Genomic DNA, 24,309 nt, shown 5'->3' on the forward strand with positions numbered 1-24,309 from the left:
ATTTGTGATGTTAAAATGGGGTCACGAGCCAAAAAAGGTTGGGAACCACTGGGTTAAAGGGTTAAATGATCATACATCTTTACTTCACTTTTCTTTTTCTTTTGATACAACAATAAAATACAAGAAATATGTGCACAGCCTTAAAATATACACAAAAAAACTGAGCTAAATGTGCTGTAAAGGTTAAATTCACTATTTACTGTGACCTCTGACCCCATGACAAGAAGCAGCACAAACAGTTTGAAACACCTGACCATGAGTTGAATGAATGTTTATTTGCAAAATAGTATAGCAAACTATTACATGATCAAAAACAAAGCATTTTTGCAAAAAAAAATAATAAAAGGTCTCAGTTTTGAATGTCTGGGGTCGCCCGAAATTTGTGATGTTAAAATGGGGTCACGAGGCAAAAAAGGTCGAGAACCACTGGTTTAACCAAAGTGACTTTGAGGAATCAGTGTGAAAGTGAAGCCAGTTTCTGAAGCACAACCTCAGCAGGATTTGTTTTTGTATTGTAGGACGCTGCAGCAGCTGCGATGTTTAGATCAGATTCTAAAATAAGGAGCAGAAAGCATAAGCAGCAAGTGTGAAGGATGTGCAGAGGCCCGTGTCATGAAAACAAGTTTCAGTATTTCTGAATTATGAGTCACCATGTGCACAGCTGAATGAGAAGAAAAACAGGATGTGTAATGTGAAGGGCGATCAGCCAGGAGTACAGACCAATGACGACGAGGCTGCAGGGTTTGAAAAAAAAGGAAGCTGAAGAAAACACATGAGGAAAGAGCTAAACTTTCTTTTGTCTGCAGTGCATTGTGAGCAAGAGGAATTAAAAAACATCCACGGGATATGGTGAAATCCGTCTGCAGAGGGGAAGACACATTACAGCATTATAGCTTTTTAAGAAACTCAGAAAAGAGCAGGAGAAGCAGTTTCAGTTCTGCTTCAGAAAACCACCGCCCTCCTCCACCCATCCTTTGAACCCACGGTGTGTTTTACCGCAGATGTCAGGTTGTTAGGGCCGTGTTTTACAGGGGGCTTTGTCAGTTTACCGTCAGTGTCAACAGGTCAGGGCCAGGAGGGCTTCAGAAGGTGACCCCCCCCCACACACACACAACCACACAACCACCCACAGACTGGAGCTCCATCAGAGAGAGCACCTCTGAGCATTGAGATGAACCCGGGACAGGAAGGGAGGTGTTGTTAAAGGTGGGGTGGGTTCAGACAGACTCTGCAGGGAGCTGGTTAGAACTTCAACAGAGAGATGCATTTGTATTCCATCCTCTATTCAACAAAAGAAAGAAAAGCATCATGTTCCCATTGATAAGCATCTTCCACTGCTTCCACCTGCTAACTACGTCCCAGTACTTTTAATTCTAATTCAAATGTGCAATAACTTGTTACCTCTCAGTACTCTTATTATTATTAATATTATTACTCTTTTTTTTTTATAATAGTCTATTTTACAAATGTGTATTTATGCTTGTATGTGCAATAACTGTTTTTTTAATATGTTTTTTTTTTTTTTTTTTAGCTGTGTTTATGTTTTGTATCTGTCTTTTTTGTCATATCTCTACCTTTTTTTTTCTAATTCTTTATTCTGACTCAGCGAAACGCACAGAATTCCGATGTACCTATACTGCTATGTATCTGTGCAAATGGCAAATAAAGTCTAAAGTCTATTCCACTGTTAAAGTGAAGAGCAGGGGTGTCAAACTCATTTTACTTCAAGGGTTACATACAACCTATAAACAACAACCTGTAAATAATAATCAAAAAAATTCCAATGAAAAAATAGCATTAGTTTAGTTTAGTTTAGTTTAGTTTAGTTTAGTTTAGTTCAGACCAAGGTTATAATAGATTTGGATTTTTCATTATAGTTTAGTTTTATTTAGTTTTGACCTTTTTTTCCTCTAATTCAGTTAGTTTTAATTAGTTTTTAGAGCAGGTTTGCTAGTTTTAATTAGTTTTCGTTTTTTTCTAAATGCTTAGTTTTTTTGTTTAGTTCTAGTATTTGGTTTTAGGGTTTTTTTTGTGTGTTTTTTTTAATAACTTTTCTCTTCCTTGCTGTCGTATTCAAATAAATCCCATACAGGACTCTGCTGCTTTCTCCCAACTTTAGTCTCCATGTTTCCAGGTAGAGTGGAGACCAGAAGACGACTGTAAACCACAAGTGACGACAAATGACGACATGACGTACCGTACAGTGCTGCTAGCTAAAATTGCTGTGTGAAAGTGAAATAAATCGATTTCCATATCAATCCAACATTGACAAAGACGAAAACAAAGGGAATTTAATCCGTAATTTTTATATATTTAAGTTGGTTTTGTAGGCACACAATACAGTTTCAGCTAGTTATCTTTTTTTTTCTTCTTTTAATTATACTTTTTATTTATTTCAGTTAATGAAAATGTTTTTACAATTGTAGTTTTCGTCATTTTGTTAATTTTCATTAACAATAATAACCTTGGTTCAGACACATATAGGGGTGTTAGAAAATATCGTTTCTACAATACATCGCGATATTTAATGTCACGATACTGTATCGATATTAAAAAGTACCGTATCTATATTTTTAAGTGTTTATCCAGATGCAGATATGGCAGAGGTTCATTTTTGGTTTTTGTTTTCTTTATTGTTTATATCTAATTTATTATTATTTAACACTGTTTTATTAAATAATGGTTATTTGAATCATCCTAAAAGCACTTTTTACTGTCTGAGAGGCAGATGGTGGTTCCTCTGTTGGTATTGCATAAAAATAATGTTCTAATGTTAGTTCTGAACTAATAGAATATGAACATTTGAACAGGATCTTAATCTATAATGTCTATAAAGCATAATTTAAGTTTTAACACAGGAACATTTTGTGATACAGCATTAGATCCTGTTGTCATCAAATAAAAATGTGTTTAGTATTTGTGCAGATTTCTGGTGTAATTCAATTCTTCCAGGAAAGAATCATTTTTTAAAAAAAGAAACAAACAAAAAACTGCCTTTTTAACAGTATCATGATATATCATGATATATCGTATTGTGATCCTAGTATTGTGATTAGTATCGTATGGCCAGATTCTTGCCAATACACAGCCCTAGATACAAACCTAAAAAAAAAAAAACATAGTGAAAAAAATAATGATAATGAAACAAAACAAAAATAAAATTTAAAAAAATAGAATAATAGAAAAAAGAACAACTCTTGTGCCTGAAAGATTATACATTAAATGTGAAATAATCTGAACAACCATGTACAATCTGAAATCCCTGAAGAAAAATAAGTAAAATTTCAACAATTTATGTCTCAGCTTAATTTTAACACAACTTACAGATGACAGTGGATCTACAAATGCACAAAACATTTAATAACAGGCAGAATGTTGTTAAAATTGCACTTAATTTTCATTAAACATTTCAGGTTGTTCACATTTGTTCAGGTTATTCAATCATATAATTTTGCTTTTTCACATTTTGTCATTATTTCTAGGTTTTTATGCTGTTATTTTACTTGAGATCAGATTGGTCTGTATGTGGCCCCCTGAACTAAAACAATTTGACACTCTTGATTGTTAATATCTTCAGTGTAATTTTTGCACTTTGCTAATTCATCACATAGGCCGGATTGGACCCTTTGGGGGGGCCGGTTTTGGCCCACAGGGCATATGTTTGACACCCTGGTCTAGAGCTGGACACCAAATAAAACAATAAGAATACAGTCGTGGAAAAAATTATTAGACCATCAAAAGTCATCCAAAATAATTGTTATGCAATCAAGTACTAACTCCTGTGTGTATCATGTGACTGAAACAGACAGAAAAGTAAACATGGAATGCCAAAAAGCACTGTTTTTGTCAGTACAATACTATAGATACTGATGTAGGAACTGAAGTGATTTTGGTTATTATAAAAAAAACATGGAAAATAGATAGATATCAGCTCTGAAATGAAACTGTTATGAGCTATTTTTGGTATCATTATATTTGTCCAAACAAATGTAGCTTTAGTTGAACCACGCATTAAAATGAACAAGAAATTGAAGAAAACAAGGGGTGGTCTAATAATTTTTTCCGCAACTGTATGTTTGAAACCCTGGTCTAGAGCTTCACACCAAATAAAACAATAACAATAGAAGACAAATGAATGCATTATTTTCTTTCTTTTTATCTAATACAGTTTGACATAGTACTGTGTAAAGGCCTTATTCCATCTTTATCTTTACTGTTTCTGCAGGGCTGAAATGATCATACCTATTTGTTTCTCATTCTCTTTTCTTAAGATACAAGAAGGAAATACAGGAAATATGTGCACAGCCTTAAAAGACACACAAAAAACTGATCTAAATGTGTTGTAAAGGTTAAAGTCACTACTTTGGGCATAGTTTTGGTCTAATTTGATGCTAATGACAGTTTATTGCGTCTTATCCAGTAAAATAAAGTGTAACTGCAAAAACTGTTTATGTTTGTTTCTTTTAACTGGATGATTGTGGAAAAATGCACGTTTTGCCTCAGGAAGGGAGCCTTAATTTGCCAAATTATAGACAGAGGGTAGGTTTTGTTTATGCTGTAAAAACAAGTCATTTTGATTGACAGCTGGATCTGTACGTTTTGTGTCTTGTAAACAGTTGATGTTCTGAAACATACCAGGGGGACATGTCTCCTTCAGTAGGTGTTTTTTTTAGCTTTTTTTTTTTGTGTGTGTGTGTGATCAAATTTGGATTTTCATTTAACAAATTAAATCGAACAGAGGTATTTCAGGTTATACAATATTACTGGAATGGATTCTCAGAGCAAGAATAACCAACAGTGAGCCCAAGAAATTTGTTGGTTGATTTGATTCGGTTTCACGTGGTTTCATTTTCTGATGTAAAACATTTGATTAGGCTAATATTTGAGTCGAATATGGCCAGAATACGTTGTGATGTGTTTTAATTGTGCAGAAAAGATCCTGCTGAAACAAAACCCTATGTGTGTTTAACCCTTTCATGCAGGAATTGTGAGAACCTTAATCAAGATTTTTTTTTTTTTTGGAGTGTTTCTATTCTTCTTTAGGCATGAAAGAAAAAACATGATTGAAATTTTTTTATGAACCTTTTTTTCATGGAGTTGCAAAAATGTCCACTCAGCTGGACACCATGCATTTAATTTATGAAGCAAAAAACATGTATTTACTGATATACTGTGTGAAAACTATGAAATATAAACATTTTTAATGCTGCTAATCTTATTTTTTCTCATATATTAACATGCTCTAATTCTAGTTATTACTCATTTCATGGAGATAATACGCTACAAAAACCCAAAACTTTTTGCTTAAAAAATAAACTGTTAATTACAGTCTAATAACAATTAGCAATTGATTTACACTAAAACATGTTAGTGCAGATCAGGTTTATCAAGAACAGCAAAGATACAGTAATTGTATGAACTGCAGTGTTTGGGATGATGCATAAGCTCCACTATGTTGGCTGACAACAAAACACATGAATAAACAATAGAACAGCTGTAGATAGCTGTCCACTGTAGTGACCACTGTGCATGAAAGGGTTAAACAGGTTCAAGGTGCATTAATTTTCTGTTGTTTTATACCAGGTTTCATTCAGCTCATGTCAGGTGTTTGTAATTGTTAGTGCTGCTTCTTGTCATGGGGTCAGAGGTCACGTTAAATAGTGATTTGAACCTTTTCAACACACTCACTCACTTTGTGCAGTAATCTCAACCTGGCTTTCTGCCTCCGTCCATAATAATATACATTATATAGACTAAATGCCCTTCAAAAATAACCTTTATTTGCAACATAGTATAGCAAACTATTACATGATCAAAAACAAATACGTCTAGCAAAAAAATATCTCTGTTTGAATGTCTGGGGTCACCAGAAGTTAAAATGGGGTCACGGGCCAAAAAAGGTCGGGAACCACTGGGTCAAAGCCTGCATTTGTATTTATGCACATTTCCTTTCTATTATGGCTATGCAACTGAAGTAGAGCTGCAACAATTAATGGACTATTAAATTAATCCATTTTAATTTTGATAATAATCAATTTGAGTCACTGAGGATGGCTTCATCAGTTTTTAATGATGACTCCCATCCTTTACGAGGTGAATTTCAGCTCCTTTCCTCTGGACGAAGGTTTTTAGTCCCAAGGTGCAGGACACAGCGTTATAAATACAGCTTTGTTCCTGTCGCCGTCACTGACCTCAATAAGAAATAGCGACATTGCACTTTATTAACTTATTTTAGTTATTTATCCTATTTCTTTGCTGTATTTGTTACCTCCGCCAAGGAGGTTATGTTTTTGCCGGCGTTGATTGGTTTGTCTGTCTGTTTGTCCATCTGTCTGTGTGCAAGATAACTCAAAAAGTTATGGATGGATTTGGATGAAATTTTCAGGAAATGTTAATACTGGCACAAGGAACAAATGATTACATTTTGGTGGTGATCGGGGTGGAGGGGTGGAGCACTGATCTGCCTTGGCAGAAGTCTGTGCTCTCCGAGTGTTTTTCTAGTTATTATTGTGACTTCTAATTTTTTTTTTTTTACAAGACAATTAATTTTTTTTTTACAAGACAATCCAGGCTCTTTTCATGGGTCGTTCCATGTTGGTGGAACGCTCTACCAAGTGCTACAAGAACAGAGTCATCCCTGCCTATCTTCAAGAAGCTCCTGAAGACCCAGCTCTTCCGAGAGCACCTCCTGTCCTAGCACTTTCAAACATTCCATTTTAAATATTCTAATAAGGTTTTTCCCAGGACAACCACAGATTCTTTCACGATTATCTCTGGACCTGCTGCGGTGGTCCGGCCTCTTCCCTGCCCTCATCATCACCACTCACTTATCCTCAACCGCCTCCATGTGTCTCCCCCTACTCCCCCCTTCTCCCCCTCTCCCCCAGTCTCTATCTCTATCGCTCTCTCTTTTTCCCCTTCTCTACTCTCTCTCTTTAACCCCAACTGGTCAAGGCAGACGTCCATCCTCCAGGAGTCTGGGTCTGCTCGAGGTTTCTGCCTGTTAAAGGGAAGTTTTTCCTCGCCACTGTCACCAGTCACAAGTGTTTGCTCCAGGAGGATTCTGTTGGGTTTCTGTAGAATTGACTTAGAGTCTGGTTTTGACCAACTCTATATATAAAATGTCAAGAGATAACTTTTTTGTGATCTGGCGCTATATAAATAAAATTTGATTGATTGATTTAATTGGTTTTCCCCTGTAAGTCGCTTTGGAAAAAAGCGTCTGCCAAATGCGTAAACATAAACATAAATTTTATGTTCTTATCCTGGTTTTTACCCCAGAGACTGTTTTTATCTTCTCTGGGTTTTTATTGTATTTTATTGCATCTTGTTTTTATTTATTTGATCTTACTTATGTATTTTATTCTTTCACTTATCTATGCTGCTATACTGATGAATGGTGGAACAGTGAGCACTTTTTGTCCTGTCTGGATGCTCGATCAAGTACCTGCCTAACAGGTTCAATGTATGTTTTGTTGTAATGCCAAAATCAATCACTACGTCTGCAAAACAAATCTACCCATGGGTATAAATAAAGTAACCTTGAACCTTGATTTCTGCTTCTTTAACCCTTTCATGCATGAATTATGAGAACCTTAGTCAAGATTTTTTTTCTGGAGTGTTTTTATACCTCCTTAGGCATAGAAAAAAAATTGCGATCGAGTTTTTTTTCATGGAGTTACAAAAACGTCCATGCATTTAATTTTTTGAGAAAAGAAACATGTATTTAAAACCCAATATCAGAAAGTAAAATGAAAACAATGAAATAAAAACATTTTTTAGGCTGCTAATTTGATGTTGTCTCACATTTGAACATACTCTAATGCTAGTTATTACCTCATATAATATGCAAAAACAACTCTTTTTGTCTAATAAATAACTGATTTACACTTAAACATGTTACTGCAGATCAGGTTTATCAAGAACAGCAAAGTTATAGTAATGGTATGAATTGCAGTGTATTATGGGATGTTGCGTAAGTGTCCACTGTGTTGGCTGATATGGAACTATAACAACAAAACCTATAAATATACAAGAGAACAGCTGTAGAATAACTGTCCACTGTAGTGACCACAATGCATGAAAGGGTTAATGTGAATAATGCTGGTAAATCACTTAGGAAAGGTTAAATGTAGAGAAAAAAAATCATTCAGAACTCGCCACAAAAATCGTTCTAGGTCTTCAAGGGTTAAAACCAACTGTTTCAGCGGGAAAGGAAGCTGAATAAAGGGCTTTTGCAGTTGTTGCATTATGTATGGCTCGTCTGAAGGTGCGAGGCCCCCTTTAACCTCAGCGACCGCCCAATTAATCGCCTCAAACACACAAAGGTTCCTGCTCAAAGGCAACAGTCTCATGCACAAATCAGTCATTTAGTTTGGTTTTTCTGCCTCAGTTTTCTGTTGGTGTCTCCATTTCATCTCTTCAGGGTTTACAAACTACCTTCAGTCGCCTCTTACTTGTAGACATCCAAGAGGAGTCTATTCAGAAAGAAACTGTTGGTACTAAATTAGTCTTTCGACCTCAATCGAAGGAATGCAAACAAAGGCGTTTGCCCAGGCTTTCCCATGCCGCTGGGAAACGGCCTGATTTGAAACTCTGGTAAAGTGCCAGAGGGGAGGGAGTTGTAGTTTTATGAGCTGCTCTGTGTCAGCTGCGTCACATGTTCACAGCACGTGGCTCTGATGTTTCCACTCCTGACCTGCAGCAGGACTGTGAACCTCCTGTCAGAACATGTCAAAGGAACGGCCGGTGTCCAGGAGCTCCCACAGAGACACTCCCACTGAGACACTCCCACCGAGACACCCCCGTACCACAGCGAGGGGGAATGTGCCAGGGCACATGCTGCAGGCCCAGGCCACTCCCACAGTCCACTGTGTGTGGAGGGAAAATTTGAAAAAACAGGAACTGCTTTGTATGCAGAAGCCCAGTGTGTCTGCCATGTACAGCAGAAAAGCAAACAGACCCCACTCACTGGGAAAATGGGAAATCTGCTTGTTCAGGATTTTTTTTTTTTTTTTTTAACCCAGGGTGCTCGCTCTTTATCCAAATAAAAATTCCAGTCTTTTTAAAACTGTTATTCCCCCCCAAGCCTTTGACTTTATGCACTTTTATACTTGCATTCCTACTTTTTTGGTTGAGACTGTACCTGTTGTATGTAGTAAAGTCCATTTTAATAAATGTATGTATGAATGAATTAATGCAGTGTTTTTCAACCTTGGGGTCAGGACCCCATATGGGGTCACCTGGAATTCAAGTGAGGTCACCTGAAATTTCTTGTAATTGATAAAAAAAAAACACAACCAAAAAAAAACTTACTGATAAAAAATATATGGTGAGTTGAGAGAGACAATCACGATACATAACAGACATGACAAACTCTGAAGCTGAAACTGAAGCACTGTGGTACTGTTTATTTTTCAAATGTTCATTGTGGTCAGTTTCAGATGCTGCAGCTCTTTCATAATTCATAGTTTGAGTTCTTGTTTGTTCAGTATTAATTGTCAGCCTTGTAAATCCAAGCTGGACTGACTGTACATATCCTGACCAAGGAAAATCAAATTCTCACTTTGTGCAGTAATCTACACCTGGCTTTTCTGCCTCCGTCCAAAATAATATATATTATATAGTCTAAATGTCATCTAAAATTAATGTTTATTTGCAATATAGTAAAGCAAACTATTACATGATCAACAACAAATTAATCTCAGCAAAAATGATGTTAAATGGGGTCACGAGCCAAAAAAATATTGGGAACCACTGAATTAATGCATAATTCACAGTAATTTATTGTAAGGCTCAGAAGTTTAAATAATTTATGTTGAATAAATGTTAGGCTTAACAGTGGAATAAATTACAGGGAATAAGTTAATTCATGTATTTGTTAAAAATATATTGACTGTTTATCCAAATAACTATTTACATTTATGTTTGCAGAATTATTTACACATTCAATTATTTTCATTTGTTGTACACAAGCAGCTAAAATAATCTGTTGAATGTGCCTTTTCTAAATCGCTTACATTTACCGATCTACGTACTGTTAGCTCCTGATTGGTTTATTCGGTCATGTGAGGTGATGTTTCAGGAAATGTTGTAGCAGTAGTTACAGTATGTGAAAAGTAAAGCACTGTTTAAGAAGAAATCCGTCTCCATCCTCCTGTCTCATTTTATAAAGAATGAACCATTAACCACCAACGAACCCTCACAGTACATGGTGTTTTAGTGACAGAAACATTTTCAAAACACGTGAAAATCACAAAAGTGTATGAGTATCACACAAACTAGTTTCACTAGAATCATTCCAGTACAGACCGGTTAGTGACATCATATCCAGTTTTTTATGTTTTCCTCAAGTATTTATTATCTTACAAGATTCTGTGCCTTTGAGCATACTCGAAAATTCGACTATGAGAGAAACTTCTCATAATTTAAGACGTTTACACAAAATTTCAGACTTTTCAAGATCTGGAAAATGATGTTTCAAATTTCCATACTTTTTAAGACCGGTGCAAGCATCCTGTTAACCTTTATCTGACCAGGAAAAAGCTCATTGAGATTAAAAATCTGTTTTTAAGAGGGTCCTGGCCAAGACAGCAGCAGAAGTTACGCAAAATAGAAATCACAGCCATACATTAAATCTCACAGACATCCACACGAAAAACATGTTAAACATGAATCCTACTCAAGCAGATGGAGGAAGAACTCAGGCATGACAATACTCAAAAGTATGATCCCCATCAGTGTTTTACTATTATACAACAAAATATTAGGACACATCACACCTACAGCTCATATTGTCTGAACAAACTGTATTTTTGTTAATTTTGTTGACTATTGTGCTCAATTTATAGATTTTTTTTTTGTTCAACTTTATCATTATTTTGTTGATTATGTTGGTCATTTTCACTAATTTTGTTGATCCTTTCATTAATTTGTCCATTTTTTTTTTGTCATTTTGCTGACTTATGTTCTTGTTCATTTGTTACTGGTATAAAACATCAGTAATTTCATGCCATAAATCTCATTGTCTGAACAAAATGGTCAAATACTTGTTAAAAGTGCAAAGGGAGGTCATACTAGATACGACCATTTTGGTTCATAGAAACGTTTTCCTCTGAAACTTTTGATTGGATCTTCATCCAGAGACTGAGAAACGCATGTGGTCATTAAAAACTTGAGTAAACCAACAAACATAATGTTGGATTACACGTTTTGCACTTGATTTTATGTCAAACTAAATATACATCTAGTCTAGATAGTGGACTTTATTATTTTTGTCAATAATGCTGAATGTTCTCAAAAACCATCCATGAAAAATGAAATTAGTTTAAAAAAAACAAAAACAAACACAATTATACATCATAATTAAACGCACATTGGATCTTTATTTCAGCAGCTCTTCTACAAGCCTGTACCACAAGTCAAAACACCATGTTCTTTATCATCCAACATCACCAGCACTGCACAACAAGACATTTTTATCTGAAAAATCACAGGAATCAAAGCAGAACAAAAAAGGTTTGTTTAAGATCAAAACTCTTTTTGCACTTGCCGACCTGCAGCATTAAGAAAGACACAAAAAAAAAAAAAACAACAAAGCACTGCAAAGTTAAACAGGTAGTTTTGGTTGCTTTGGTATCTCCTGACCAAGAAAAAGTTAAAAAAGGTATTGCCAAAGATCAGGAAGGAAAAGCCTGAACGTTTACAATTTCTGATTAAAATGATCTGATTTGCTTTTTGGAAGATCTAGAGAAAAGGCGGGTTTCAACAAAAAACTAGAAGAAATCGACAAAACTCATTAAAATGACTTGAATAAAGCACTTCACCATTTTAAAAGGTATTTAAATAAGTGCTTTAAATAAAAAGGTGGGAAATGGCGAACGCAAAATAAAAACACACAGATCCAGTGAGGAGACTGAGACGTGGCAGTGTGGTTGGGTTGACGCTGATGCAACTGGCCAGTGATCCGAGTCGCCTCTTCCAACATAATAATAAAACTTTAAAACAGGCAGTAGGTCCAAGTGGTTTTTTTTACAATTATCACATCGCTTCGGAGCGGTTTTACGTCACAGCACCTCAGCGGCTGAAACTTCACGTCTTCCCCGCTTCCAAATTTGCATAAATATCTAGGATTGCTATAGTTAAATGAGCGGCGGGAGGCGGGTGGTACCCTCGGGCCCCGTGAGGAGGCAGCTCAAGTCTGTTCGGGTTCAGAGGGAAGAGGCGGGTCTTTAGAGGCGGGGCCGGACGTCGAGGGAGCAGGTCACAGCTTCTTCAGACGACTGTACATGTCCCTCTTGCTGCGCTCGCCGGCCCAGGTGCGACTCTTCAGGCGAAACTTCCTCAGGTCGTCCTTGAAGTCCTTGTGGTGCATGGGTCGGTAGGACTGAGGTTCACACTGAGACTGAACAGAAAAACAACGGGTTTAATGGCGTGACGGAAGATCGACCGCGTTCAATGATCTAATAAAGTGACTTTGACAGAAAAGTCTGAGTCAGATTTTAACTCGATTTGTTCATTATTTTGCTCACTTTGTAAATGTTCTATTTTTTTTATTTTTTGTTAAATTTCTTGATCATTTTGTTCAATCTGTTGACCTTTTTGTTAATTATTTTGTGCATTTTTGGATAAGTTTTGTCATTTTATTAATTTTTTGAGTTTGATTGTAATTTCATTTTTTCTTTTGATTATTTTGTTCAAACTGTTGATTTTCTTGTCCAATTTGTTGATTATTTTGATAATTCTTACATATTTTGTAGATTTTTCTTCATTTTGTAAGTATTTAGCTCACTTTGTTCATCTTTTTCTGTTCATTTTTGCTTAATTTTGTTCAATTTGTTACTGTATAAAACATCAGAAAATTAATGCCATAAAACTCGTATTGTCTGAACAAAAGGGTTAAAGACATGTTCAGTGCAAACAACAGAAGGTCACACTTGACTCATGATCTGCTTTTTAGGAGAATCATATGGATCATGTCAAATAAAAGCACCATCTCCGCTTTCATCATGCAACTGAGCAACAGTGTAATTTGTTTTTCTAGCTGTTGTCTCTATATTCTAATTAGGGTTTGGTGATATCTGATTAATTGGATTTCTTTAAGGTTTTGCTACCTGAAAAAAAAAAGTGAAAAACTTGAGACCTTCCTCGCAGGACATAATTTCAAATTACAGCCTGTTTGATTCTGCTATTAATAGTGAATGTGTTTATCCAAAAACATAAGCAGTTCATGCAACAACAAAACAATCTATTAAAACTGCAAATCTGAAAAGATTGATATTTCTTCCAGCCGTTTTATATTTCCTAAATAATGCGAAAAGAGTTTAGTCATGACAATATACAGTTCAACTTAATATTCTTTAAAAAAAAAATAAAAATAAAAATAAAAAGCACTAATACTACTATTACAAGGCTTACATCACAGCAACCAAGACATTTTAACACCACTTAAACTAAATTAATGTAAAAATTAATGTTGAGAACATCAGCACTGGCTAAATGATTTGTCATGAGTTAGTGGCTGTTGAACTTCTTAATCAAGTTTTATTTTTATGCTTTTTATGTGACGTTTTATCACCTGTAATACTTTTCCAAATGTGATCATCAGGTTTTTTGCTGGAGGACAAACAGCTTTAGTCTTATTTTTTAGTCCTCCACTAATTTAAATAACATGCAATTGGCCAAAAATCTCTTAAAGTGGCACCAAATTCAACAAACTCAACCTCTCTACAATTATTAAACCTAAGTATCTAGTCTGAGCCATAAAGTGTTAAAGTTTTAATATTAAATAAAAGTTTCATGTTGAGACAAATTAGTTCCATTTTCTAATACTGTGACCCTTCAACAATACAACGTAGCTCTAATCTGTTCCGTCACTTTCGGATCGGTTAATAAACCACACTGGACCCGAGTGAAACCTCTGTTCAGACAAAAGATTGGTGACAAGTTGAAACCTGCAGTGAGTGACTGGCTACAGTCTCATTGTCTACCATTGATGAAACAGTACAAACAAGAAACCGAGAATGTGGAGCCGTCTGCGAGCGCTTCAACAGAAAACCCCCGAGAGCTTATGCAAATGTAGCCTGTGAACATGAGATCCCTGCTCTTGTGTCACTTTCTCCCATCTTTTCCCACATTAGTTCCATCATTTGGGGGCTATTTGTAACCAAATTAACCAAAAAACAAGGCTATGAAGTGACTGGAGCCGAGTGAACTGGTATGAACTGGTTTTAATTTTCTAAAAAGGTCGTTTGATCATCAAAAGTCTGTTTTTTTCAAAGATTCTAGTCGTAATTTCTTAAAACAACTAAGTACAGAGCGAAATAAAAGACAAAAGTAAAAAGAACGTACCCTGAAATGAGGGAAGAACTCCTTGTATCCACCCTTGAGGATGTAGAGCTCGGGGTAGTGCAGTATGGGATAGTCGTTCATGGCGCGGTCCCGCTCCCTGACGTAGCGGCACATCCGAGGGCCGCGCTCTGATGAGAACTCGCAGTGGAAGACGATGACGACGCGCTTGTCTGGGTTGGTCGGGATGATGGGGGTCTTCAGGAGGAAATCCTGAACCTGGTCCTCCTGGTGCAGGTTCAGAGCGGCCTGAGACGAAAACCAACACAATGTTATTTCACAAAGTAAATGAAGGGACGCTCAGGTGTTTGTTTTCTGATACTTGAAGCGTTTGCTCACCATGATGTGTCCTCCTTCAAACTCGTAGGGGTAGCGGCAGTCGATGACGATGACTCTCTCGACCAGATGATTGAACTGACCGGTGAGAGCTGCCACCATCTGAGGAGAAAAGATTGACTTTAATCTCACGATTCCATAATTACTGCTTTTTTTGTCTGTTGTCTTATCCCACTGTCTTGTCTCGTCCTGTCCCTGTACACTTTGGGCTATATGAGCCCTCCCTCTATGTATACGTATACAAGCAAGGAATGGATGAACATGTGAATATAAAGTTGGAGATTTTAACTTAAACACAAGCCGTAATTAAAAATAAAGTTGTCCTCTGAAGAGGGGCAGGTGGTGGAGGGTTAAAAAAAAAAAAATCTTGTTTCAAAAACACACAACTTTGGTTCGTAAATGGAAATTAGAGTTACAACTAATGACTGTTCCAGTAGTCGACTAGTCATTAACTACTTTAACAACTAATCAGATTATGAACTGAAGGAAAAAAACAAAAAAACAATGGCTCTTAGTTGTATTCATTTCAGCAATAAAATAAATGTTATTTTCTTTAACCAGAACATTTGGTGCACAACAATTAGAATACATACCAAAGTTTGTTAAATATTCAACAAATATTGCAGCAGCAATAAAAAAAGACAACTATTTTTTTCCCTTTGACAAAAGTGCATTTTGTGAAGAACAATTAACGTGTCCAACAAAGTTTGTTGAACAAAGAGTTAGGGCTGTGCAATTAATCGAAATTCAATTACGATTTCGATTATTACACGCAACGATTACAAAAATTATGTAATCGAGAAAAAACGATTATTAATTTTGAGTTGTTTTAATTCACGTGCACGCAAGCTCCCATGAGCTGCTCTGCCCCGCCCCCCTCTAAGCTACTGCTGCCTGCTAGCCGGCAGGTCCACCCTAAGAGGAAAGTTGTACCTAGCGGTCTGGAAAAATGGCAGGAGAATCACAACAGAAGTGCTAGGTAAACAAAAAAGGCAAGTCAAATTCAATTATATGGAATCACTTTGGGTTTGATGAAGAATACGAAGAGCAAAAACACATCACGTGCAAAAAGTGTTTCGTAGTTGTGTCCGCACCGACCGCTAACACAACAAACCTTTTTAACCATCTAAAGTTTAACCACCGCCACCTTTATCGTAATTTTATGAAAAACTAAAACGCATAAAAACAACTTCGTCCACAATGCAATCTTCAGTCTCCGAATCTCTTTATGCTGCAACTCCCGTATTAACCTAACCCTAACCCGTATAACCCTAACGTACGTATTCTAGATGGCTGATGTATACAGAAGGCCTGAACTGAAACCTCACGGCACGCCACTGAATTTACTGTTTCATACTACATTGAACATACTTGAATTTATAATTTGCACTTTACATGAGTTTTTTTTTTTATTGCTACAGTTCTATGGCAAGTCTATAGCAGTTTAATTCCAGTGCACTATTTATTTACAAAAGGAAACATACCTGAATTTACAGTATACTTATTTGCATTCAAAGATTTTTTTGTTTCATACAAAAGTGAACATACTTTGTTTTAGTGGTTAAAAGCCTTATTTATGTTTAAAGAGTATTTTACATTGCTTTGCAAGAAAAAAATAAACAACTTTAAAGTTAACAAATAATCGTTTTTAATAATCATGATTTCAATTATTGCTAAAATAATCGTGATTTTTTTTTTTTTTTTCTATAATCGAGCAGCCCTACAAAGAGTTTCAATCAGCAATAAAATAAGCATTTTTTCTTAAATAAAAGTACATAACATCACAAACGACTTGTCGTTGCAGTCCTAATGGAAATAAAGCCAAATATGGAGCCTTTACTCACTGTTTCTGGGGTAATATACTTGAGGTCTTGATGTTTTCCGTCCACCGTTGGTAGTACAAAAGGCTGAAGGACAAAGAGGAAACCGTTAAAAAGGCTGAGCTACACAACTCAGATAATAAAGGAAGACATGCAGCAAAGCACTCATTTCTACCTTGGTGAAATCACCGATCAGCTCGTTGGAGCCATTCTCATTGTCCAACAGCTTCTCGATCTCCGTCTGACAGAACGACTTGGACCTCTGGAGCAGTGAACAGCCCTGAAAGGAGAAGAGAGTCAAGGAGGTGGTCGTGGAGAAAATCAGGTAAAAAGAGCTGCTGACAATCAGCAATCTGTTTAAGAAACCGTTTTAACCATTATCATAATCATTATTTTACTAATAACCTTTATTTCAGCAGGAAAAAACATAACTCGTTGAGATTAAAATTCTTTTTTGCAAGAGTGTCCGGGCCAAGACAGCAGCAGCGGAAGTTCCAGAAAGTACAAATGTCAGCCACATATAAAACCCCACACTTAAAAACATACATATCCTCTAGAGACTTAGCAATGCATTTTGTCCTCTACCGGATAGAAGACTTTCACAGCCTTACTAAAAAAATAAATAAGTTGTCAACTGCAAAGGATATTCCAAAAAAAAAAAAAAAAACTGTTTCATTATGTCATGTCCAATCAAGGCAATTATTTTAAGTAAAAAAGCAAACCTTTTACTTTCCTGGGTCTCAGGAGAACACAAAACAATGTTCCTTAAAAACGATCTCAAAGCAGAACCCAATTCAATCTGATAGAAAACATCTACATCCAGATTTATCCTTTCCTCCTTCATTTATTCAATTATTTCCTTCTATAACACATAACAGATGCTCAGCGTTGGCTGTTAGTTTCCCTACAGATTTCTTCTACTAATGCTTTGTCTTTTTTGTTTCAACAGATCAGTTACTGCATCTCAGATTAATTGGGTGACACTGGAGATTCGTTAGGAACAACAGCCTAAAGCGTTCGACTCAAAACAAATCATTTCTAACATACGTCACCTTAACAACGATAGGGCAAGTTTATAGCACATGACACAGAAAGCTTTTAGCTACAGATTCAGTTTCAGGTGATGAGTCAAAAACAGAAACATTTCAGAGGCAGCTTACATCATCCTCTTATTGTCTGAAAAATGCACCATTGCTGGGGTTGTCAATCATGAAAACCCATGATACTGATGGGAGTACAGGAAGATGCTAGTTTAGAATAAGGCGTTAAAATGTAGGACAGTTTTCAGTCATGTCTCAAAGTTGAGCGTTGACCCTTGTTTTTCTGAGGATTGTCTTTTTCCTCAGCTTGAAAACACATAACAGTGCTTTTATAGTTTTATTCTAAACTTTCACTGCAGTACTGGGAGTAAAAACAAGACATTCAGCTGTCGACACTGAGCTTTACGCACAACAACATCTAATATGAGTCGAATGTATTAAATCTGGAGACAGTAAATGCTACAGTTATCAAAAAGAAGGGCTGATTTCCACTGTACTGTAGTCTTACACCTGCTACACACATAGACTGCATGCAAATGGACACAGAAATCGCTCTCTAAAAGTGAAAGCAAAACATCTCAATCTCCCCTTGTTGGTCAAGTGTGGTATAGATCGCAAATCCTGCCCTCCCAGTGAGCCCTTTACATGAGCATAAAAATCCAATAACGGGGAGTAATCAGGTAATTGTAATAGTCAGACCTAATGCATTTCAGAAATGCGATAATCGAAAAATCACAATTTTCTTCCTATAAATGCACTGATGTAAACGGACAAAATAAAATCAGATTAACCGGTATACATGCATGAAGACGTCATAGTATTGGGGAGAAATCCAGGTGTCTTAATCCGATTTCTCATAATCAGGTTACTGCCGTTATCAGATGAAGTGTATTCCATTACAACTCCAGAAATCAGATAATGATCACATCAGTAAAAACTCAATTTACATGTAATACATTTTAACTGTCATCTTATTTAATGTTGAATCACAGACCACAATCTGTCAGATCCATGACAAATTAAAAAAAAAAAAAAAAAAAAAAAAAAAACACTAACATGACCACACTTGAAAACCTTCGGCCTTCAGGCAATGCCAAAGTTTTTGCACATACGGACGGACGGACAGATGCACTAATGACAATACCCTGTGGCGAGGGTCAAGGGTAAAAATAACCAAGGTAGCTATGACTGAGGCTGTAAATTGTGTCATAAAAGCAGCATCATTCCTGTGACTCCATTTCAGAACGAGGAGGCAGCATTGCGGTGTCCATCCTTACATACAGCCTATGCCTACACCTGTGAAACTAACCATCCGTGGAGATTCAGGATCCTGTTCCAAGGTGGTGACCTGCGTTCCCGCCAGGCTGCGTCGTCTCTTGACCCGGACAGGCGTGTTTTCATCTCCTGGGCAATCGGGACGTTTCACAGAGGGCCGGGACACTGGACTGGGCATGGAGGGCGAGCGGAACAGACTGCGTGGCCGCCAGCGAATCACAGGCTGGATACGAAGAAGTCATTTCAGTAACTCACTCCAACACTAGCAAATCATTCAATGCTTCATCTTATGTTATTAAAATAAACTTACAGAGTCTTCTCCTGTGTTGTCAGCTACCAGCGGTGCAGTGAGCAAGCTCGCCATTCCTTTCGGCATCTCAGAGTCATTCTGGAAGAAGAAACTTTGTCAGACTCACAGTGAAGAAAATTGAGTAAGGTTTTCGGACAATTTGGGCAGAAATCCCCTAGGAATAAAAACATATTTCAAAAACAGGTCCTGACCTCCATGTTGTCGTCCAACTCCAGGAAGCCATCATCGTCGTCATCATTTGGAGAGCAGGTGAGGGAAGAACGTCTCAGGTACACGGGGCTGGAGTCAAAAGTATCCAAGCACTGGACTTGAGGCGGTGAAGAAAACTGGGAAAGAAAAATACAAAATAAGCTGGTACAGCTTTAAGAATCAGCTCCAGTGATAGAGTAGCCAGGCATTAATCAACTACAGATACACACCAGGTATTTACTAGTTATAAAACATATTTTGGATTTTGTACACAAGTATATTTTGCCCGGCTGTATATAAACTTAACAAAGGTCCAGTGCTTGGTGTGGGCAAAGTGTGTGCGTGTGTGTGTGCGTGCCTAAGTGTGTGTGTGTGTGTGTGTGTGTGTGTGGGGGGGGGGGGGGGGGGGGGGGGGGGGGCAGTTGGATAGGAACTGGATACCACAGTTTCTTGTTATACATTTGAAAATTGAAAATTAAAAGACCTTGATAAAAAAAACAAACAAACAAACAAACAAACATGTTTTGGGACATGGACTTACCATGAGGGCTGGTGCTGAATTGGGACGACGGGCAAACGCATCCTTTGAGTGTCCACCGTTGAAGGAGCGAACGCGACACCGTGACACTGGTCGGGTTGGTTTCTTGAATTCAAAGCTTTCCTGAAATACAAGACAATAGGGTTTATTTTAACACATATTTAAAAATTACTTTACCAGGGAACACAAAGGATAGACAGAATAAATAAAAAGAGACTCAACAAATATGCAAAATATAAATAACCACCATTAATATAAAACTCATCAATTTGTACAAGATAAAAATGCCTACTACCTAAGCTAAACAATGCAAAGCTGTTGTCATGACAGCCACTGATTTCTGAGTTTAAATCATTACTAAAAACTCAGACACTCATGTATCACACCAGGTGTCAAAACAAACATAACTCTGCTTTAACAAACAAACCTCGGACATGTTCTCCTTGTTGTCGCACTGGGATGTGGAGGCGGTGGGAATTTGTGAGGGCTGTTGGCCAAATATTCCATAGCGGTGAGAATCCGTTTCCTGTCCCTTCAGAGACGGACTGCAACATAAGAGCTGAGACTGGAAGGGAACAAGAGAAAAATCAGTTAGCAGATGCTCAGCAACTGCACAGTGGGTTTATGCCGAAGGATGTTTTAACCAATTAATTTTGAAAAACTGCAGACCCAGCAGGAGGTTCATGATATTTTTGACTTAATTTCGTGGCTTATGAGCCGAGTGCACGCCTCTGTTTTCCCATCTCTTGAGGGTTTTTTACAAGTGTTTTGTTGTAAAACACCTCCACATTGTGTATTTTTTTGTGTTTTTGGTGCATTTTTTTGTGTTTTTGGTGCTTTAAAGCTGAACAGGATAACAATTTAGAGAACCAAAATACAACAGGGATGAAAATAAACTTACAGGCAATGAGTTGTTTCTTCGAAAGGGCATCCTCCTGTAATGTCAAGAAGGAAAGACATCAAGTCAATACAAATCACAGTGACCCATTTCAGTGTGACAAGAAAAGACTCCCCAGAGAAAAATGAGTGATCAAAAACAACCACGTCTGTTAACAAATTATGTTAATGAATGCAAAGCAACTTACTCATTGACAATTGTGCTTGACTGTTTAATACGGCTTTCAAATCTGTAAAAGTCAAAGCAAAAACATGAAAAATTAATATTCCAGACGAGATTAAGGTTGCCACGAAAGACTGCTGAAACAGTGTCCTAAAGAAGTACAAAGAACCCACAGCTCTATTGAGAAACGAAGAGAAACGGTTGGACTTGAGGAAGTTGGTTCAATGCACAGAGGAAAGAGGTGGTCTTTGCACTGGAGCAATGCCCACCTGTATGCTAAACAAGTGGAGAGGAGTGCTCAATGTTCAGTATCATGGGGGGGAGGGAGGGCAGAGATCAGCTAATTCACCATATGCCTGCTGGAGCCAGCGCTGCCAACCCCTTTTCTGCAAGAGCCCTTTGTTTGTTGAGGGGGGGAGTGTGTCCCATTCAATGCAGACCAGAAGAGGGGAGGGCAGGTTTTCTTGGGGGTGCCCTTGTTTCAATAGCTCTGACGCAGAAAAAAAACCCAGCCTCCCTCTTCCTATTGAAATAACAGTGTATAGGAAGAGTGTGCCAAAACCCAGAGGGGTGGGCTATCATTAAGTCTGAGCACAGGGCACGTCTTCCCCCAGGCCACAAGACGCTTAGCAACTGAACAGCTGTTGAGGAGGTGAATGGGTTCTTAAGGACCAAATGCTGCTGTAAAGGAACTCGCACATCAGACTGCAACAAATGTCTGCGGAGACTCGCCCAAGAGAAGGATGGGCCACCCAAGATTAGGCAGCTGTGGATATGACACAGTGCCCAAGATAACACAGATGAGCACAAGTGTGTTAAACTAATATTGACCATTGTAGATGTTAAATACACCTGTCGTCACTGAAAATTGCAAAATGGTACGTTACTTATGCGAATACGGCTTCAGAAGTCAAAGATTACAAAATACAAGTTAATTAAAATATATATTTCTCACTAGTATGCAAGTTTTTGAGAAGTCACAAAGATGGTAATTAATTTAATGGGTTTTCCAACCACTTGCCCATCTATAGCAGTAGATTTACACTTTATCTTACTTTGTGCATCTGCCTGCAACACATGCACAAACAAAAGCCAAACAGTCAGAAAACCATGTCCTTTTCACTGGAAAAAACAAAGAAAGTCAGGCTTACATGCCTTATCAACTAATCTCCTTAGCAAAAATGAGTGAAGCTGTCATCTTAAAGCCAACGGTAGAAATTGTAATCCCTCAGCTGAGAAATGGTGCTTGGCTCAGCTGGGAGGGGGAGGTGGGGGTGGGGGTGGGGGTGGGGGTTGGGGTTAGGGTGCAGGGGTAAAGGGGCACAGCTCACAGGCTGATTGATTAGAACAGACAAGAAGAGGACAGTGCTACTTACGTGCCCTCAATTTCGACAGATTCCAATGGGCTCGGGAGATCCATGCCGAGGCCTGAGGGTAGAGATTTTTATGTTAGTGATTAATAAAAACACTGAGATGGGGAAACTGACACTGGAATCAACTGAATGTTAATACTAGCCTCACATAATTGCTAGTGCAACAAGTAATTCATAAACACTTCAATTCTGGCAATAGATGTACATTAGACAATCAGGGAAAGGCTATTACAGTTAACTAAGAGTAAATCTAGCAGGGGAGAAATCTCATGAAATCAAACAAATACTGGATATTAATGAAATAATTCCAAGTAAAAGTATTGGCCTCTTCATGTCTAAAACTAGACAAAACAGACACTTGTCAATTTCTGATTATAAAATGAAGCTAAAAGTGCTTATGCATTCAAGAATCTGCTCTAAAATATCAGTGTTATCTCAGGATCACATTTAACATTAGTACACAGCACATTAGTGGCTGCATTAGGCCTTTAGACTCCAAATCTACTGGCATCAATTCACAAACGGGACTCACCAGCATCAGATGATGCATCAGAAGCAAAGGAGGGAACTTTCTCAAGATGTGCATGTCTTTTTCTTTTGGGGGTATCACATTGACTGTACGAGGAAAAACAAACAAATGAGTGATGTGAACAGTGAACCAGTTCAACTAGTTCAAACGCGGCAATAGGTTCAAATAACTACTAGAAAAACGCATGAACACTAATAATCCTACCTTCCCAGTCCAGCTAGATTGTTCATGTCTAGAGCCAGATTAGTGATGGGAGAGAGGACAGTCTCAGCTCCAGGGGAGAAGAGATTCCTGCGGTGGAGGTTCTTTGTGTTCAGGTCCGGCAGCGTCAGCGAGGAAAGCCCGGGGATCCCTTCGGGCCTACTTTTCTGCGCCGTGTTGACAGGGCTTGTGCTGCCGAAAACATTAACCGACTGCATTTTTTCCGCTTTACAATTCGGGTTAACCTTGCAGAAGATGATGTTTATGGGTCAAATTTGTCTGAATTTCGGGTCGGAGTGTGCCAGTTTACGACAACTTGAAGCGAACCCGGAAGCTAACTAGCTAGCTAGCATTTTTTTAAAAAAGTTAAGAAAACATTTCCAGTTACGATCCAAACACCGGCTGGAGGTTACTCGGCGGGTCCGTGTGGAGGAAAACTCTGATACGGTGTTGCAGGGTTACTTATGCCACATAGTTGTTTCTGTCAGAGAGCTGCTGTACGCCGTACTCCCTCTCTGACATCCCCTGGTATCTGAGAGAAAGATAGTGAGACGCACGTATTTATGTTCAAAATAGACGCGCAGAAGCGGCAATCTCTCAGCCAATGAGCGGCGTTGTTACACCCCGCTGACCAATCAGAGCGTTGTACGTCACCACTCTGTTGTCTTCCAGCCGGATGAGGGAGAAGGAGGATGTGACACAAAGCTTTGAAAATGTCATCCTTCTTTTAGATAATCTTTTGTTCTCACACTTTATTCCTTGACTCGACCACAAATATTAATCTAAGACATCCCAACCCTCAATAAATAAATACTTAAAATACATTTTTTAGGTTTACTTTACATTCACTGTGTTAATTTATCCAATAGATTTTGTTATAAAGAGGACCAAAAGTGAGATTATTTCTGCAAATCCCCTCTTTTAACCACAAGTAATCATTTACATATCTGTATATCCATGACCACAGTTACAAAGTTTGCTTATTGCATCATTTAATAGTAAAACAAGCCCATCTTAAATATTTTAACAGCATCAGATGTGATTAATTCATTTATTTATTTTTCATTCAAAACAGTAAATCCTGTTGTTGAGCTCCAATTACCAGCTCTCGCATGTTATGTGGAGCACATTGTGGCCTGGCCATGTGCAGCAAATCTCATATTCCTCCCACTCAAAATGACTCAGACAAAAGAAATGATTGTCAACAGTATTGGGTAATTTTGACTCATTTCTCATACTCTCTCATTAAACGATAGCTTTACCCTTTTTCCTTCATGCACTTGTGTTAAATG

General features: G+C 37.6%; 1 protein-coding gene across 2 annotated transcripts; it reads right to left on the minus strand.

Annotated features, from left to right (window-relative positions):
- Positions 1 to 11,356: 11,356 nt before the first annotated feature.
- cdc25b (cell division cycle 25B) lies at positions 11,357 to 23,556 on the minus strand. 2 transcript variants are annotated; one of them, XM_030127635.1, is made up of 15 exons: positions 23,021 to 23,556; positions 22,820 to 22,902; positions 22,291 to 22,342; positions 20,940 to 20,981; positions 20,756 to 20,789; positions 20,282 to 20,419; positions 19,858 to 19,977; positions 19,319 to 19,453; positions 19,128 to 19,205; positions 18,852 to 19,040; positions 16,713 to 16,782; positions 16,527 to 16,591; positions 14,686 to 14,784; positions 14,350 to 14,595; positions 11,357 to 12,403 (listed from the first exon to the last, which is right to left on the minus strand). In XM_030127635.1, the coding sequence occupies exons 1-15, from the start codon at positions 23,233 to 23,235 to the stop codon at positions 12,263 to 12,265; spliced, it is 1,707 nt and encodes a 568-aa protein (XP_029983495.1). In that variant the 5' UTR covers positions 23,236 to 23,556; the 3' UTR covers positions 11,357 to 12,262. The 2 variants fall into 2 exon arrangements, with proteins under 2 accessions (XP_029983495.1, XP_029983494.1); XM_030127634.1 differs by having other exon boundaries at positions 12,263 to 12,403; positions 16,527 to 16,589; positions 16,678 to 16,782; positions 23,021 to 23,235.
- Between the last annotated feature and the right edge of the window lie 753 nt (positions 23,557 to 24,309).

Source organism: Sphaeramia orbicularis, chromosome 22 (genome assembly GCF_902148855.1).
Source record: "Sphaeramia orbicularis chromosome 22, fSphaOr1.1, whole genome shotgun sequence".
NCBI classification, from domain to species: domain Eukaryota; kingdom Metazoa; phylum Chordata; class Actinopteri; order Kurtiformes; family Apogonidae; genus Sphaeramia; species Sphaeramia orbicularis.